The 19,175-nt window shown below is 41.9% G+C and overlaps 1 protein-coding gene across 7 annotated transcripts; it reads right to left on the reverse strand.

Moving 5' to 3' along the window:
- Positions 1 to 5,464: 5,464 nt before the first annotated feature.
- LOC100915270 (adenylate kinase isoenzyme 1) lies at positions 5,465 to 19,167 on the reverse strand. 7 transcript variants are annotated; one of them, XM_031947748.1, is made up of 6 exons: positions 18,956 to 19,116; positions 18,301 to 18,500; positions 17,788 to 17,901; positions 14,613 to 14,807; positions 12,911 to 13,095; positions 5,465 to 5,672 (listed from the first exon to the last, which is right to left on the reverse strand). In XM_031947748.1, the coding sequence occupies exons 1-5, from the start codon at positions 19,014 to 19,016 to the stop codon at positions 13,027 to 13,029; spliced, it is 639 nt and encodes a 212-aa protein (XP_031803608.1). In that variant the 5' UTR covers positions 19,017 to 19,116; the 3' UTR covers positions 5,465 to 5,672; positions 12,911 to 13,026. The 7 variants fall into 7 exon arrangements, with proteins under 7 accessions (XP_031803608.1, XP_031803609.1, XP_031803605.1 ...); XM_031947749.1 differs by lacking the exon at positions 5,465 to 5,672 and adding an exon at positions 7,372 to 7,394; XM_031947745.1 differs by lacking the exon at positions 5,465 to 5,672 and adding an exon at positions 8,963 to 9,050.
- Between the last annotated feature and the right edge of the window lie 8 nt (positions 19,168 to 19,175).

The raw sequence follows: 19,175 nt of genomic DNA on the forward strand, positions 1-19,175 counted from the left end.
TAAAGGGTTACCAAATTATGCATACCCTTTGATCCAGCAATGTCTCTACTAGGTCTATATCCTAAAGAAATCATAAAAAGGGAAAAGAACTCAAGTGTGCAAAAATATTTGTAGCAGCCCTTTTTGTAGTGGCAAGGAACTAGAAACTGAATGGATGCTCATCATGGAGAATGGCTGAATAAATTATGGTATATGAATGTGTATTCTATAAGAAATGATCAGCAAAATGATTTCAGAGAAGTCTGGAGAGAATTACATGAACTAATGCTGAATGAAGTGAGTAGAACCAAAAGAACATTGTACACAGCAACAAGATGATGTGATGGTCACATCACAGTCTATCAGATGACCATCACAGATGACCATAATCTGTGATAGACTTGATTCTTTTCAACAGTGAGATGATGGAGAGAGTCACCTGTATCTAGAGAGAAGACCATAAGTCTTGAATGTGGATCACAACATAATATTTTCACCTTTTTTATTGTTTGCTTGCTTTTTATTTTCTTTCTCATTTTCTCCCTTTTTGATCTGATTTTTCTTGTGCAGCGTGGTAATTATGTAAATGTGTAGAATTACATACATTTAACCTATATTGCATTACTTGCCATCTAGAAGAGGGGATGAGGGAAAAGGAAGAAAGATATAGCACACAAGGTTTTGCAAGGGTGAATGTTAAAAGCTATCTTTGCATATATTTTGAAAATAAAAAGGTTTTTATTAAAGAAAATATTCTCTGATTAACTATGAATAAAAATAGCCAAATCTAACTATGCTATCTATAAACATAAATATGAAAAGATAAATTCGAATCACTTCTTTGGTAGATTTTCAGGTGTTAAGGCTCAAAAACAAACTATAATGTTACTAGGGGCAGCTATGTTGCACAGTGGATAGAATGCCAGCCTTAGAATCAGTAACACTTTTCTTCCTGAGTTCAAATTTGGCTTTAGGCACTTAATAGCTATATGATCCTGGGCAAATTACTTCATCTGGTTTGCCTCTATTTTCTCACCTGTAAAAGGAGCTGAAGAATGAAATGACAAACCACTTCAGTATCTTTACCAGGAAAACCCCAAATGGAGTCACAAAGAGTGTCTGAAAAGGTTGGGAAAAACTATTATTTATTACTGTGATACAGCAGTATAGTGGTGCAAGGTTCTGTCACCATCCCTGCCTCTCCCCCCGCCCCCATTTTTAAACTACATCAACATACTTAGTGATATCAATTCATTATTTTCCTCTTTTATTATTGATGTTATTACTATGACTTTTAAAAACTGATCAATGTAAAAGCAACTTTTTAAAAATTATATTTTCCCCCAAGTACATGTTAAAACAATTTTTAATTTTAAAAAAGTATCATTGAAAAAATATATACTTTTACTGGCAAAATCATATAAACAAAGTTTCACTTCCTGCATCTCTTTTCTTGCCATTATTATTTTTTGTTTCATTTAATGATTAAAAAAAAATTGCCATTGTCTATCTCACAAGGTTGTGAGAATCAAATGAAATAATATATGTAAAACCTGCTAATTTTAAAGCACTATGCGTTATTTTTTATTAGCAGTAGTAGTAATAATGATGATGATATTAGATATCTTCTTAGCACTTTTAATGCAAAAATGTGCTACACCTAGCACTCTAATGCTCTTTGGGTAGTTTTTTTACCCATATATTATAAAAAGAGGGTGTAGGGTGTGTTCAGGGAAGCCTAGTACCTCTGAACTAAAGGCTGAACCTTACAGGGCTGATTTATTTTATCCACCTGATCCACCTAACTCTCACCTGTGGCCCCCAAAAGCTGTCATATGCATAATAGTCAGACTACAGTAAATCGTTTTGGCAAGTGCGCTAAATCAGACTGAGGGTAATCAAGGGACCTCAAACTTGTTGTTGAGTTTAGGGAGGTGAAGACTTCCTCTGGTGGATGTCACCCATTCCATTTTGCCATTTCTACTTATCTCAAGTCGTTGGTGAAGTTCCAAAGATCTTGTGATGAAGAGAGCCATCTACACCCAAAGAGAGACTGTGGGAACTGAGTGTGGAACACAACATAGCATTTTCACTCATTTTATTGTTGTTTGCTTGTCTTGTGTTTTCCTTCTCATTTTTTCCTTTTTGATTTGATTTTTCTTGTGCAACAAGATCATTGTATAAATATGTATGCATACATTGGATTTAATATATATTTTTACCATATTTACCATATTTTGTATTACTTCTCATCTAGGGGAGGCAGTGAGAGGGGGAAAAGGGGAAAATTGGACCACAAGGTTTTGCAAGGGTCAATGTTGAAAAATTATCTATGCATATGTTTTGAAAATAAAAAGCTTTAATAAAAACAATTTTTAAAATATCAAATGTTCATGTCTAGGCTGAGCTAATATAAAAATGGCAATTCTGCCTAAAAAAAGTGACTGGTGAGTGATGATGAAGCAGCAGGTGCACATACACTGGGAACTGTAGTCCAAACCCTGGCAAATCCAGGCCAGAGGATTATCTTTTAACTGGCAGCATCAGTGAGCAGCCCCCTGAGTAGCTTTTTAGGGATTGCCCCATTCACCTCCTACTATGAGGAAGGAGTTAGAAAAGGTGTCCTACTCTCTTCAACAATGAGATGATTCAAACCAATTCCAATTGTTCAATGATAAGAGAGTCCACAGAGAGAACCATGGGAACTGAGTGTGGAGCAAAACATAGCATTCTTACTCTTTCTGTTGTTGTTTGCTTGCATTTTATTTTCTTTCCCAGTTTTTTTCCTTCTTGATCTGATTTTCCTTGTGCAGCAAGATAACTGTATAAATATGTATACATATATTGGATTTAACATATAATTTAACATATTTAACATGTGTCAGACTACCTGCCATCTAGGGGTGGGAGTGGGGGGAAGGAGGGGATAATTTGGAACAGAAGGCTTTGCAAGGGTCAATGTTGAAAAATTACCCATGCTTTTATTTTTTAAATAAAAAACTTTAATTAAAAAAAAAAAAGAAAAGGTGCTCTAAAAATCATCTGCTTACCCAACCCTTTCCTGATTATTATGTCAGGTGGGGATCCCACCTTGTAGTTAAAATGCAAAAAAAAAAAAAAGTGCAAAAACCTCTGCAAAAATGATTCCACTCATCCTCAGTACATGGAATATGTGCACACTTTTAGACACAAAATTTTAAACCTAAAAGATGAGCAGTTCTTGTGGCAAGAGAATTCGCCAGCTATCAAATCCAAATAGCATCCCTGAGTGAAACAAGGCTGGCAAATGAAAGTCAGCTTCCTGAAGTAGGAGCTGGATACACATTTTCTGGCTCTAGTGAAGGAAAGTAATGTGAAGCAGTTGTGGGCTTTGCAATCAAAACTAATCTAGTCAACAAGCTGGTATACCTACTGAAAGGCATGAACAACAGGTTTGTGACAGTTTGATTGCCACTTGCCGGAAAATGCCAGGCCATGATGCCCATCATCAGGGCCTGCAGTCCCACTTGGTAAACCTTGATTAGGTCAAAGAAAAAATTTGTGAAGACCTGGAGACCCTTATCCTCAGTGTGCCAAAAAAGGACAAGCTTTATAGGAAAATAATAATAATAAATAAAATAAATAAGTCTGAGTGACTTTTATTTTTGCTGAGACAATTGGGGTCAAGTGACTTGCCCAGGGTCACACAGCTAGGAAGTGTTAAGTGTCTGAGGCCAGATTTGAACTCAGGTCCTCCTGACTTCAGGGTGGGTGCCCTATCCACTGAGCTGCCCCTCAGAACAGAAATCTTAACAAGATGTTTGTAGAACTGACCAAGGCCTTTGATACTGTCAATAATTAGGGTTTATGGGAAATTATGTCAAAGTCTGGTTGCCTAGAAAAGCTCGTTAGGATGGCACACCATTGCCACGATGCTATTATGCGCGGGGTGGAACAAGGCTGGCTGCTTGCTCCCATGCTTTTTTAGCGTGATGCTTTCAGCCACGTTGCCAAGGGCCTTCACTGAGGATGAACACAGGCGTCGAGGTCAGCTGCCACACTGATAGGAAATTCCCCTTGAAAAGGCTACGAGCCAAGACTAAAGTGCAGGGAGTGTTAGCCCATGCTTTTTGATTTGCAGATGGTTGTGTACTCAATGCAGTCTCTGAAGATGAAATACAGCAAAGAATTCTCTGCTGCTTGTGCTGATTTTGGCCTAAAATTTACCACCAAAAAAAACAGTCCCAGAACGCCGTCCATATGTGGAACCGTGCTTTGGATAAATTTACTTCCTGTGACAGTATGCTTTCCAGGTAGGTACACACTGACAATGGGGTTGAGAGACACATTGCCAGAGCTAGCTCAGTGAATTAAAATGTGGGAGAGGAGAGGTATTAGACTGACTACCTAACTGAAGGTCTGCAGAGCCACTGTGCCAACCTCATTGTTGTGTATCTGAGAAAGCTGCCAGCGCCCTGCCAGGAAACTGAACTGTTTCTTAGGAAGAGGCTGAAGAACGCCTGAGCAGAGAAGATATCAGATCCTTTCTTAACTGCCAAGCATTCATACTCTACTGCCGACAGCACATTTGGACTGACCACATTGTTTGAATGCCAAATGTACACTTGGCCAAAAAAGTATTTTACAGAGAACTCACCTAGGTAAATTGCTCACATGGTGGTCAGGAAAAGCAATAAAATTGCTTTTCCTTTTTATTTATTATAATTATAATTTTATTTATTATAATTATTTATTAATAACATTTTGTTGCTTTTTTAATTTATCAAGTGTCCTTTTAGGACACTCGCATGTCTCTCTCAAGAACTCTGGAAGTAGATAACTTAGGAGACACTGGCACAGAACCTCCCAGCATAGCATCCCCTCATCAGAGAAGATGTGGTCTGTGAGCAAAGCAGAATTTATTCAATTCAAAAGAAACTTGAGATGCACAAATTTAGAGAATCCATTCTAAATGTTTACATGGATTATTGTCTCTTATCTGTGACAGAGAATTCTGAGCTCATATTAGTCTGATCAGCCACAGTTGGACACATTATAACTTGACTTAACATAGTCATGTCATTTTGGTGGTCTTCAAGAATGAAGAACCAGGGGCAGCTAGGTGGGGCAGTGGATAGAGCACCCAGACCTGAGTTCAAGTTTGACCTCAGACACTTAATGCTTCCTGGCTGTGTGACCCTGGGCAAGTCACTTAACTCCAATTGCCTCAGCAAAAAAGAAAAAGAAAAAAAAGAACGAAGAACCAGCCAGTATTAGAGGCTCTCCTGTGTTCTGAGAAATGAATGGACCAAGTAGCAGACTGACCCCTTATGTTTGAATTAGGACTAGGCTTCTTGCCTAAGACTGTGCCTAAGAACCAGAGATAAGATAGAGAATCTTCACTAAAAAGGGCTTAGTTTGCACAATATTTCCTTTTTGGAGAGGCTCCGCAGAACTTCTCAAATACTCTGAATTCTACACCGTTGTTAGATCAGTATTTTAATTCTAAGCATATAAATTATTCCATGTTGTGATGTCAATCAATCTTCTGCCCTTGACAGTACCAGGCAAATACAACTCCTTCAGTAATGATAGGAAAACTTGACTTTTAAGATAAAGGGGGATGAGTGGATAAAGAGGAGAACATGATACACTCAACTGGGGCTATTCAGGGTAGAGTCCCATATTATTTTATCTTCAGGAGTCATCCTTGTCTGAAGAAACATAGAAGAAAAATTAAGAGATTGGATAGGAAAAGCGTTTTAAATGATCACAGGTAGTGGCTATATAAATATAAAAATATAAACCCTTTATTGTTCATTTGTCATCCAATCTGGTGCCCCCCCCCCCATTTAAATGCTCCCTGGTGGCAGTAGTATAGTCAATCTTCAAAGCAGCTGTTTCTCTGTGTCACTGTAGCGAAACTAATTCTTTTTTTAAAAATTTTAAATTTTAAATTTTTATTTTTGAACTAATTCTCTTAATGTCCTTATATCTAGCTTTGGTCTTTCATGTAGTTAGAAGAGTGAGAGGGCAAGTATGGACTAGGTCATGGTCTTAGTTCCACACAACCAGTGTGGAAGAGCCATTCCTGAGTTGAGTCAGAGAAAACTTTTCAATAGTCTTCCTACATTTTCCCTAGGACACTAGGGAAATGGATTTGTGATCTTAGTGACTCATGAGTTTCCTTTAATGTTATATCCATCCATCCATCCCTGCCCATCCTGTGAGATTTTCATCCCTGTCCCTCACCAAAGGTAGCCCACCCAACATACTGGGGGGCCTTTCTTGATTTCTCCTGAGATTATGAGACTACAAGTGGAGACCTTTGCTTGTCCCCCTTAGATTTCAGTCAGTCTTCTCTTTATATCACACAATTCCTTGATGACTTCCTTAAAGTACCTCATTGGTTACAGGTTGTAGGCAGCTCACATCACCATGGCTCTTTCTGTAGTCTTTCTGTGTAATGTCTATTTTTAGTTCTTTGGAAGCAATAGTATTATGGGTCTCATTACAATAGAGTATATGACATTTCCTTGCAAAGGGTGATTTACTTTTCAATGAAGGATTGATCTAGTTAATTTCTGATTATGATGACCATTTTTATAATTAGCAATACTAGCTAGTATTTATATGGCACTTTGAGATTTGGAAAGTGTTTTGCATATGTTATCTATTTGGGCAGGGAAGTAGAAACCAAGTGACCCCAATCTCTAGCTTCTTAGGTGACTTCTGTCTCCCTTCAAGACCCATCACAGCAAATCTTCAGAAGGCTGCAGAGCAGGTAGGAATTTGTCATATTTTATTCACTTGGATGGACTGAAAATGAACTGGAATCTTGGGAAGACTTTGGTGCTGTCATAATTAGTCATAATTATCCAGTTAAAAAATAAGAGTGCTACTACCAACAAATTTTGACCCTCACAATTTATCAGAACTTAGTTTCCTTCTTCTTAAAATGAAGGATTTATACTGATCTGTAAGACACTGTTCTGTATGTATGTATCTATGTGTATAAAACATTTGGGGGGGATATATCTATTTATTTATCTATCTAATCTATCTAATTTATGCTTCCATCTTGATAAAGAAAGCTAAATTGACAATGCTGTATTATAGAAATGGTAGAGAGTCCCTCATCCTTGTATCATTTTTTTTTTTTTTTCCAGGATGGAAGATAGAAGAATTCATTCTCTAGCCTGGTTACAAATGGTGTCCTGGCCAATGGCCTGTCCTTTTTGGTAACCTGGCAACAGGCTTTCTCTTTGAGAATTCTTCCCAGTGATTGGAGCCCAGGCTGCTAATGGATGATTCTTCAGAGTTCTCAAGGAAAGGTTTCATTGAGCATGTTCTCGTAAAAATTGTGAACTATTGAGAGATATGAGTGGTTCATCTATAGTTCATCTATACAGTGTCATTTTGGAAGATCAGAACAGCTAAAAACAATAGAAAAATAGAGCAATTTGTGGTATAGCTTGACACGCATAAGGATGGAGGTACTGTTTGCTCTGTTGCATGCTGTTTTCCATTTTCTCACTGAAAGGGCCGTTTCCATAGAAATAGGGCCGGTCAGTCAGGAGAAAAACATAAAATGATTTTCAGGAAAAGAAACAGAATTGGGATTGTAACCCAGAATTCCAGGCTCATCCATGAATTGCCATTTGCTTAGTTATTCTCAGATAGTCTTTATTTCTTACAGACTTGCCCCCAACCCTTGTCCCGTATCCTCACGCCTGCAGACAGGAGCTCACCTCAGGACTAGGAACCTCCCCAAAGTAGGATGCTTAGTGACTGATCACCTAGCTCTCCTTTTTTCAGACTTCTTTCTATTCCAGCTCCTGTTCTGACTCCTTAGCCCTCTCCCCACCTCAACCACCTCCACAATCACAGATAAACTTGTTTAGGTGGGAGAACCTGAAAGTCATAAATCAAGACAGACACCTTGAGGTATCAATGTCTAAAACTCATCAGGGCCATCCTCTTGGACTCCTAGGGTTCCCAGGACTCCTCAAATATCTAGACACGCAGCGGACTCACTCTCCTGACCTTTTGAAAGTCTCAAGGTTACATACAGTCTCCAAACTCCTATCTAAAATAAAAAGACACCCAAGCAAAGAGCTGAAACCTGTATTCATGGAATTATAGATCAGCCTCCAAGGGAGAAGGCCCATGCCCTCTCCCTTTATAGAGCTGTTTTTTATCAGACACCATCAACAAAGGAGTAACACTGAGACAGGAGCTGAGAGGGCAGCTAAAGGCTTTTGATAGTGCCTCCAGTTTAGGTTTTAAAATAGCAACCAATCAAATTGCCATTTTCCATGAAGTACATGGCAAACCACTCCAGTATCTTTGCCAAGAAAATCCCAAATGGGGTCATGAAGAGGCAGACACGACTGAAAAGACTAAATAACAACAAGAATAACGTGGTGAATATCTGTAGAATATGCTCCAAATTCTCTCAGTTCCATTACTCATTGTCACAACTCCCTCCTCTTCTATGGGGGAACTGCATCAGCCACTAGTGCACCCTGTGCAGACTTCAGAAGAACTGGGTCTATTGGACAGTCCCCTATCACAAAAGAATAAACACAAAAGAGAGTCCACAGACAGTTGTCTGCTGGCTACCCCTACCTGTCCACTGTAAGCCGTCCTGGCTGGAAAGCCGCCAGGGAAGAGAGATTGGTCTCTTGTAATGTTGGGATGTACCGTACATTCAGTCTCAATTAAGCCTCTCTTATTTCATCAGGCCTTCTATCTTCAAAGGCAATTAGAGGGCTTTGCATAATAACATAATACTAACCCTGAGACATCATGGCCAAAATCAGTTTCGAAAATTCCCTGGGTTAGATGGGTAGCAGACAGAAATGTGAGTTTAAAGGATAGGGACTTCATTTGCCAGTCCTTTGATTTCATTTATTTTTGGCAAGAGAACAATGACTACTTTGGGAAGGGAAAGGAGGCCACAATAGAGAAAGCACCTGTGGATGTTTTTATTTTGTCTTCTCTCTCTCTGCTTATTCTCACACTTTTTTCTATGAAAGCTTTTCCTCCAAAACTCAGGACTGCTTATGCTGAGCCGGTCATAGGAATCTCTGCCCCCATAGCAAGCAAAAAAAAAAAAATCTCTTTTTAAAAATGTTTTTTTTCTCTCTCAGCCTTCTCTCCCCCCTCCCCCCCCAGCTCCGGGTTAAAACAATCTATTTTTTCTATCAGTGACATGTCACTACAACACCATCAGCCCTAACTTTTCAAAAGGAAAAAAAAAAAACTTGCTTTTTTTAATTTAAGAATTTGAACATTACTTGTAGATGTTGAGACTTCAGAAAAAAAAATTGAATAGTATCTCCTTTGTACCAGCCCAAAGTAACAAAGCCCATTGTAACCCTCTTGGTCTATTTTCTCCCTCATTTTCTCCTCTGTGAGTAGCAACACCCTCCCCCCATCCCCCAGTTCTTAGGACTGGTCTGTTATATTTTATCTGTTTTAAAGAAGGCTGAAAATGAAAATAAAATGGGGGAACCTTTAAAGCATTTAAAAAGTATGGGAATTTTTACTTTTTATTGCTTGTTTTGAACTTCACAAATAAATGAGAACAAAACTTCCCCCTGTGTCCGCTGTCTGCTGTCTGTGATCATAGGGTTTTGAAGCGGATGTTGTTCAGTATAGATGTTGTAAAAAGCCTGATAATGGGGACTGGGAAAATATGCTCTTCCTGTTAAAAAAAAAAAAAAGAGACACAGAGACAGAGAGGAGAAAGAATAGAGAAATAATAAAAGAGAGAAATAGAGAGACAGGAAGATACAGAAAGAGACACAGGGAAAAAGAAAGGGAGAGGGAAAGGGAAGGAGAAAGGGAGAGAGAGATAGAGACAGAGAAGAGAAAGAATAGAGAAATAAAAACAGAGACACACAGAAATAAACAGGGAGATACAGAAAAAGACAAAAGGGAAGAGAGAAAAAGGGAGGGGGAAAAGGGAAGGTGAGAAAGAAAGGGAAAAAGAGAGACAGATCAATAGAGATAGAGACAAAAGACAGAGAGACAGAGACATGGAGACAAAGACAGAAAAAGATAAGAGAAAGGCAGATATAGAGAATGAGGGAGATAGAGACAGAGAGAAAGAGTTTTCCATAGATCCACTTTTTTTCTCCTCTTTCCCTCCTTTTTTGCTTAAAAACAAACCCAACTTGTGTATGGCACGGCTGTTTTTGGAGTGGGAGACAGTGCTACTTGAGGGTGAATGGGAGCAGGAGTGGAGCTCCATACCTCGTCTCCCTCACTCCTGTGTCCTTCTGTCCATTTTAGGAGGACCCAGAATCACCTTCCTGGTCTCCCTTTAGAGTTCCTATTCAGTTATTTTCCTGTACTAGACAACTGAGACCTTTTTTGGGGAGGTTGTGTGTTGTGAAACTATGGATTATCGATAAATGCTTGGTACCCAATATTCCCATGGCTTTTTTCTCCCAAGAGAACCCATAACACTGGTTTTTCAGCAGAAACATCCCCGGATCTAAAGGAGTTGAGTTCAAATCTGTTCCTTACTTCCTGGTTGATAGGAAACAAGTCATTTGTACTTGCTTTGCAAGAGGCTGGGATGACAGTATAGTTGGAAAATGCTTTGCAAAACTTCAGGTGTGATGGAAATGTCACCTGCTCATGTCTCCTTTCCTGGATCTTGAGTTTCCTCATCTGGAAAATGCTGTTAATGACTTCTCTACCAACCTCCTTCCTGTGTTAGGAGTGAGAGTCAATGAAGTAAATTTACCCCCTAAAAAAGGCCCATCCCCTAGTGAAATGGGGTATTTCCCCAATCAAGATTGCCCCATGGGCAGGATAGAGTACTGAGGCTTTCACAAAGGAAATGTTAAAACCTTGCCAAGAATCCTGAGACTTGTGGGATTTTGCCCTCTTAATCTAGCAAAAAAGCCTTTTATATTTCTGATCATAAAAGACACATATGCGTATGTATATGTGTATCTATATTTATATGTTCATGTGAGTGCATATGTGTGTGTGTGTGAGAGAGAGTATTTCCTTAAGAAAGGAGACCGAACCAAACTATTTCTCTTCAAGAGGCTGAGAAAGGGTTAAAAAATGTCCTCTCTCCAAATTTCCCTTCCCCATTGCTGGTCACTAGCTGGCATCAATTTATGATATGTTTCCTTACTAGGTTTAAGTTGTTTCTTTATTTTGATTTTGCTTTTTTTCTTCACATAAAAGCTATGGTTGAACATAACATTTGTGGGTGGCCTGTTTGTTCATTAGTGGAATACATAGTGGGCTGATGGGAGATGCCAGCAGTTAGCTGAAATAAAAGTACAAAAAAAAAAAATCAGAAGAATCAATTCTGTTCTAGTGACCAGATCTTAGAACTTAGCATTTTTATGTATTTTTACTAGTAAGTGATAAATCTTCAAAACAGTGGGATTTTAAACTGAACTTTTCCCCATGTACTAAAAAAGCAGGATAGTGAGAACTTGGGTAACTGGGGCTAGACATCATCTGCCTTTCCTGTTTCATTCTCTAGAATTAAGTCTTTAAATAACACCTACTATGTGCCAGGCATTGTGCTAAGTCTCCTCCCCTTTTTTTAAACTAAAAATTATCTCATTTGATCCTCACAACAACTCTGCAAGGTAGTTACTATTATTATCCCCACTTTATAGCTGAGGAAACTGAGGCAGACAGAAGTTAAGTGACTTGCCCAGAGTCACACAGGTAGTAAGTATTTGAGGCCAGATTTGAAATCAGGTCTTCCTGACTCCAGGCCCTGCACTCGATTGCATCCCCAGCTGCCCTTAAGAGAGAGAGAGAAGTGAGTCAGGGGGAAACAGGTGAGGAGAGAAAGAGACAGAGACAGAGAGAGACACACAGAGACAGAAAGTGATAGAGACAGAAACAGAGAAGAGAGACAGAAAGAAACAGAAAAACAAGAGAGAAAGAAAGAGGAGGAGGAAGGGGAGAGAAAGGGAGGGCAGAGAAAGAGAGAGAAATGGAGGAGAGAGATTTGAGGAGAATGAAAGCTCAACCCTCCAAGGAGACACAGTGTAGTCTTGAGGAGAAGGGAGACATGAGTACAAGTCAGCCAGCTTTGCTTCTCAGGGTATCAGCTATTGGTTACATGAGTATCCCGGGGTTTAGGGCTGGATTTTACAGAGGGAACTGAGCACTCCGGGAGGCTGTGACATCCACAGTGGCCCAGAGCTGATAGTCAAACTCTGGTCTTCTGAAAAGTCATTATTCTTCCCATTGTACCACACAGACTACTCTCTCTAGGCCCCCATGAACCCTTGGAAAAGAGGCCGGCCATCTCTGTCCTCCAAGGATGGAGAACTGTCTCCCTTCTCTATAGCCCTGTAGGACTCATAATGCACTTTCTTCATGACAACCCCTGGAAGTATTAGATGGCATGAGAATTATATTAGCTCTTTTTTATAGTTGAGGAAAAAGGCTCCACAGGTCACTGGGCTTGCCCAGGCTCACACAGCTAGCAGCCATCTGAATCCTGATTTAAACCCAGGTCGCCCAGGTTTCACGACTGGCACTTGTCCAACTGCCCATTGCTCCCCATAACATCTTATAGGGAGAAACAATCGGCAAGACAATGTGTCCAGGGGCGTCCTGTAAGAAAGAATTTGAAGATGAGATCGGAATCCAATTTTCTTGTCTCCACTACTCTATTCCATTACTTTCAGCTGCCTTCTGATAATTCTGATAGAGAACTGAAGAAGAAAATAAATCATGGGTTATCAGAACTGGAAGGGAGCACTCCTGAAACAGACCCACAGAGGGATGGTGACTGGTACCCAAAAAGAGTGGCAGGACCAGCCCTTGGGGACTTGGCCCATTCCTGGCTAACGTGGATGTTTTAGGTGATTCTCGGGGGACACAGGTCCATCCCGTTGCGTTTCTTGACTTTGCTGTACAGGGGTATCCCAGGCCCCCTCCCTTTTACCTCATGGAGGGCCCCAGGAAGTGTCTGTTGGTAATGCTGAGGCTCTGGGCTGTCCTGGCGGTGTAGCATCTTGGAGCTGTGGACCTCCAGTGGGGGTGGAGGGAGGGCTTCTGGTTCTACTGCAGACTGTCAATGACGGAACAGCATTTGGCAAAGATATTTTCTGCAGCATCTTCTGCCAGGATCTGAAGAAGGTGTTAGGTATGGAGGGGGAAGGGTCAGCCCCAGGCCAGGGGAGGAGGGACCCCTGTCCTTACTTCCCCCCAAGTGTATCACTACCACCAGCCCAAGCCCAGAAATGGGGATTTCTTGTCATGGGAGGCAGAGCTTTCAGGGACTTCAGATTTCAACCCCATTCATTTTTCAGATAAGAAAACTGAGAAATAATCTCAAGATCATACGAGCAGAACAAATTTGAGAGTTGGGATCTGAATCCAAGTTGCTCTGACTTCAAATGCAGGCCCCATTCAACTAAATTGTTATTTTCTGCTTTAAGGAAACCTGACATCTAAAAATGCCATTCCTTCAACATCAGAGGTGGAAGCTAGATCTGTCTCCCCTGCTCTAGGCTGCTTTCTCGTAATTCTGATCAAGAGCTGAAGAAGATATCATGCAGCTTATGATCTGCTAACGAGATTAGCAGTAATCACCTCTCATTGGCTATAAAATTAAAAAGTAATTTTCTACTTTAAAATGGCTGAAAAGGAGAATAAATCATGAGATATCAGAACTGGAAATGAGCACCCCTAAAACAGACCTACAGAGGGGGTGGTGACTTGGACCAAAAAGAGTGGCAACCCATCCCTGGCTAACGTGGGTATTTTAGGGTACCCATAACTGCCCATGATTCTAAGGGGACAAGAGTCTGTTGCCTTTTCCATTTTTCAGATGGAAAAAAAAAATGAGTCATTGAAAAGGAAAGTCCCAGAACTAGGAAAAATGAGTTGAAATTGTAAGTGGACAAATTTAAGTTTGAGGTGTTAAAAAACTACCACATAATTAGAGCTATCTTAGAATGGGATGGGATGCTCAGACCAGTGACTTGTGCCTCACTAACAATAGCTAATAATAATAATAAACATTTGTATCTATGTGCCAGACACTTTATTGTCTATCACTGCTCCTCACATTGTCCCCCACTTTGCAGATGAGGTTTGCCCCTGAGGCAAACAGAGTGGCTTGCCTGCAAGGGGTCTGCCTCCAAGCCCAACCTGGATGGCATTGTTCAGGCTGGTGGGGGTTCAGGAGAGGATGAGCTGGGCCTCGGGGTCCCCTCCCCTCCCTTCCAACTTAAGATTCTATGACTCAGACTAATGGAGCTAGAAGGAATTTAGATCACAGAATGTAGAATGTTAAGAGTCAGGGGGAACCTTAGCTCATAGAACACAGAATGCCAGAGCACAGAGGGAACTTGGACATCATCCAGCCCGCCCCCCTTATCTTACAATCTTGAAAGGAAAAGCTTCAAAGAGGAAAAATGGTTTGCTTTAGGTCAAGAACCAAGTGGCCGGGCCAGTATTGGACCCAGTCCTGAGGCTGGGATCTTTCGGTTTGCTTCTTACTCTGCTGCCATCCAGACTTTCCTGTAAATGTCAGCAGAGACCCTCCCCTTTTCCTCTGCCCTCGCCCAGTTGGGATCATTTCGCCCACCCCCCTCACTTTTACAGGTGAAGGCCTGAACACAGGCTGTTGGAGCACCTACATTCCGGAGAAGGTTTTTCTGCTGGTAGAAAGCCAGGATGGGCTCGCACAGGGTGTAATGGGTCTCCAGCCGCTGGCGTACAATGTCCTCAGCATCGTCCTCACGGTGCTCTTCCTGGCCTCGAAGCAACACCCGGTGAATCATGGTCTCCGTGGAGCAGTCGAAGACAATGACGATGTTGGGGGAGCGACCCACCTGGTGGGGTGAGGCAAGGGAAGAGGCTGCAGGGGGTTCCCCCTTACTGTCCCCCCTCCAGTCTCAGAGGTGCTGACTGAGGGAGCAGCGAGGGCCTAGCTAGCAGTCGCTGTGAAGAGGGCAGATGCTCCTTCCAAGAGTCAGGGGCCTGTCTTTGCAGGTGCTCAAGAGGAGAATGGATGACCATGCTTGGGGATGTCAGAGGGAACGGCCCTACCCGTATATAGGTTGGCTCACCCACACGTGTAAAATCAGTAATAATAATGGTGATGAGTAGTAACATTTACATAGTGTTTTTTAGGCTCCAGGCCCTGTGCTCTAAGCTTTTGATCCAAAATGGCACCTTATTACCCCATTTTATAGATGAGGTAACTGAGGCAAAGAGAGACTTAATAACTTGCCCAGAATCACAGAAGTAGTAAAAAGCCAAATTAGCCGTCTTGAGTAGGTTTTGTTGGGGGGGTTTTGTATTTTTAACTCTGAGACTGCTTCTATGAATGTTAAAGGAAGAGTAGTGGACAGGGAATCAGAAGGTCTGGGTTCAAAACCCAAACTTTCCCTTTCTGGGCTTCAATTTCTGCATTTGTAAAATGATTAGATTTGAGCTAAATGATCTTTTAGGCCTCTCATCTCAAAAAACTATGAAACACATGCTTGTGTGACCTTTATAAGTGACTTAGCTCAAACTTTGTGCGTCCTGGTTTTCCATTTGTAAAATGGGAATAAAATGGGAATCCCCCCAAAAAAATCCTATTAAGAAAATGTTCTGTAAACTGCAGAACACTATACAGATAAGAAGTATTGCTATTGTAATGAACTGAACCAGCTACGCCCAGCGAGATGCCTAAAAACCATTACATTGAATTCCCAATCCCTATATTTATGCCCACCTGCATTTTTGATTTCCTTCACAAGCTAATTGTACAATATTTCAGAGTCTGATTCTTTTTGTACAGCAAAATAACGGTTTGGTCATGTATACTTATTGTGTATCCAATTTATATTTTAATGTATTTAACATCTACTGGTCATCCTGCCATCTGGGGGAGGGGGTGGGGGGTAAGAGGTGAAAAATTGGAACAAGAGGTTTGGCAATTGTCAGTGCTGTAAAGTTACCCATGTATATATCCTGTAAATTAAAGGCTATTAAAAAAAAAAAAGAAGTATTGCTATTACTGTTATTATAGGTAATATCAGAAATCAAGTTTTTATAGCAACTTTTACAAAGTGTTGTATTTTTTTTATATAATAACTCTGTGTGATAAGTTGTGTGTCTCCATTTTTAAAGAGCAGGGAAAGTTATGTTTTTATAGGCAGCAAGGTGGCAAAGTTGATAAGAGTGTTGGCCCTAGAGTCAGGAGGACCTGAGTTCAAATCCAGCCTCAGACACTCACTAGCTGTGTGACCCTAGGCAAGTTACTTAATCCTGTTTGCCTCAGTTTTCTCATTTGTAAAAATGAGCCAGACAAGGAAGTGGCAAAATTACTCCAGTGTGTCTGCCAAAAAAAAAATCCCAAATAGGGTCACGAGGAGTCAGACATGACTTGGACTCAAAAGCAAACATGTTTAAAGAAACTAAGCAATTTATTACGAGGTCTTCTGCTGACCAATTTTTTCTTTACTTTTTTTTTAAAATTCATTATTGCAAGGCATACATTTGGAAATAAAAGTGATAGACAAACAAAAGCTATCTGTTTTTTTAATTGCCCAAGACCACATCATGGTCTTGGTTTTTTAATTCCAAGGCTCTGAATCTATTTTTTTTTCTTTAGAAACTCAACCCAAATTTGTTGCATTTTGCTTCATTTTTATCACTTTAGATCTGGAGATCTTAGAGATCATGGAGTCCAACTGGCTCGTTTTACAGATGGGACCACTGAGGCTGGGAGACAGACGGCAACTTGCCTGCCATTACACAGATCCTAAGGGAGCACAGACTCTCACTCCAAATTCACTGGGTCTTTCTAGCACACTGCACTGCCTTTCCAAAGATCTCCCTGTTTTCAACTCATTCAACCAAGCATTCTCTGCCACCTTTTTCCAGTCCCTCCTAATTCTAAGGCCTTCCCTCTGTTGATTCCATCCGGTATCTTGTGATTTTTGCTTGCTTGTTTGTATCTGTTTGTTGGCATGTTGTCTCCCTTTACATTATGAGCTCCTTGAGAAAAGGAACTGTCTTTTGCCATTCTTTATATTGTGCCTGGCACACAGTAGGTGCTTAATAAATACTGGAAAGACTGCTGGAGGACTCCAAAGAATAAAAGGATCTTTCCGTTTTGCAATTCCCTGTTCTTTGACCCGAAATAGGAAGATTCTGCGCTGGCTGCATCTGCACGGCCTGGTTCAGGTCCTCAGCCACCTGATGACGCGCCCCTTCTTCACACTCCACTTCCTGTCCCAGACCCCATAAAGGTGATTTCTCTAGAACAAAGCAGATCTTGACCTCATATGGAATCACATAACTAAATATGGGGGTTGTTAGATTGTGATTTATTATCAGTAAATGTTTGATTTATAGGCCTATTTTATGTGCCCATATACCTGAGGGTCATGTGAAAATTTCTTGAGCAAAAAGGGAGTGGAAAAAGTTTAAGAAGCCGTGTTCTAGGGGCAGCTCAGTGGCACGGTGGAGAGAGCACCAGCCCTGAAGTCGGGAGGACCTGAATTAAATCTGACCTCAGATACTCAACACTTCCTGGCTGTGTGACTCTGGGCAAGTCACTTAACCCCAATTGCCTCAGAAAAAAAAAAAAAAAACAAAGCAGTGGCAGCCCTGCTCTGGAAGGAAGGAGGATTGAGGGAGATGGCCGGATAATGCGTTCCTGCGTGGCGGGTTGGGAAGAAGGTGTCCGGCATCCCCAGACTTGGGATGAGCGCTGGAATCTCGGGGTTTTCCTCAGGGTTGTTACAAAGTCGGGGGTGGGAGGTGGGCCGAGAAGATGGCTGAGTTGATGAAGGCAGGGAGGAAGCAGACACTTACAATGCGCTCAAACTCCTTGGCTTGGCTGAGCTCCCGAGGGAATCCATCTATGAGAAAGCCCTTGCTCTCTGGGCGGGATAACATGTTGTCACTCACCATGTCCAGAATCACACCCTGCAAGGCAGAGACTGGGCATTAGGGAGGTCACGTGGGGTCCTGCACTAACTTGCTGCCATGGGAACCACGGCGTTTACAACTGGGGAAACTGAGACCCAGCCCCACCTCTGTGTTAAACTCCAGTGTCACCATTTAAACGAGATTTAAACAATCTGACTGCTCCAACTCAGCTCTTTCTACAGTTGCTTCAGTCATATCTGAAAAATGGACCCTGATTTCCAACCCCATGCAATTAGTTACCCAGGCCCCAGGACCCAATCGCCCAAATCTGTGAAATGGGTATAATGGCCCGTTCCGTCCCTATGGGCCCCAGAGGAGTCCTTTGAGATGCCGTGAGGAAGGACTCGGGCCACAAAGGCAGCGCTGTGGGGAGCAGGGGGGACGTTGGGTCCTCACCGTGGGCACCAGCAGGCCCTTCAGCATGATGTCCCGGATCAGCTGGCCCCGCACAGTTGCCTGATTTGCCTCCTCCCTCAAAAGCTCCCCAAGGCCCACGTGGCAGAAGCCGTACTTGGCTGCCATGTTCTCACATTGTGTCCCCTTGCCACAGCCTGGTCCCCCCATTACGAAGATGATCCGATAGGACTTGAGCAGATCTGGGGAGCGGGAGGAAGAAGGTAAGCTGGCCTGTGTATGCAGTTGGCACATGTATGTGCATGCTTACTCTTGTGCTTGCTGCATACAAATGTGGGTGCCACCTTTTGTTACAGAATCATACCATGTAGAGCTGGCGAGGATCATATGGTCTCATACAGTGAGAAAACTAAGACTTAATCTTTGCCAAAGATTTGAACCCAGGCCTTCTGACTGCAAGGCTGGGACTGGCCACCAGCTCACGAGTTTACACTAGCAAGGAGGGAGAACCCCTAAACAAGAGGGAGGAAGGCTCCAAGTGGTATCCCCTTGACTTTTCTCCCCACGGCTTCTCCCCCAACCCCTCAAGGAAAGGGACTGGGCTTTCTGCCTGGATCCTGGCCCCCTCCGCTCAGCCACGGGCATGTGGGTAGGGTAGGGGGGAGCTGGACCCCCAGAAGGGTTCCTGGAGATTTACCCTTCTGCTGAGGCCTCAGGGGTTTTCCCACCTGGGGCAGCTTGGAATGGCATCTGCCCATCTTCCCAGTAGCCCTGGGGGCTTAATGACCCTGCCCGCCAACTTCTCCCTCTTGGATCTTGTACTTCCAGAACCCCTTTGGTCCTAACTCAGCATTTCTCTCCCTCTTTACCCTCCCACCCCTGCTCCCCTAGCTTTCTGATGTCATAAGGAACTCTGG

The sequence above is a fragment of the Sarcophilus harrisii genome, chromosome 1, assembly GCF_902635505.1.
Source record: "Sarcophilus harrisii chromosome 1, mSarHar1.11, whole genome shotgun sequence".
NCBI classification, from domain to species: Eukaryota; Metazoa; Chordata; class Mammalia; order Dasyuromorphia; family Dasyuridae; genus Sarcophilus; species Sarcophilus harrisii.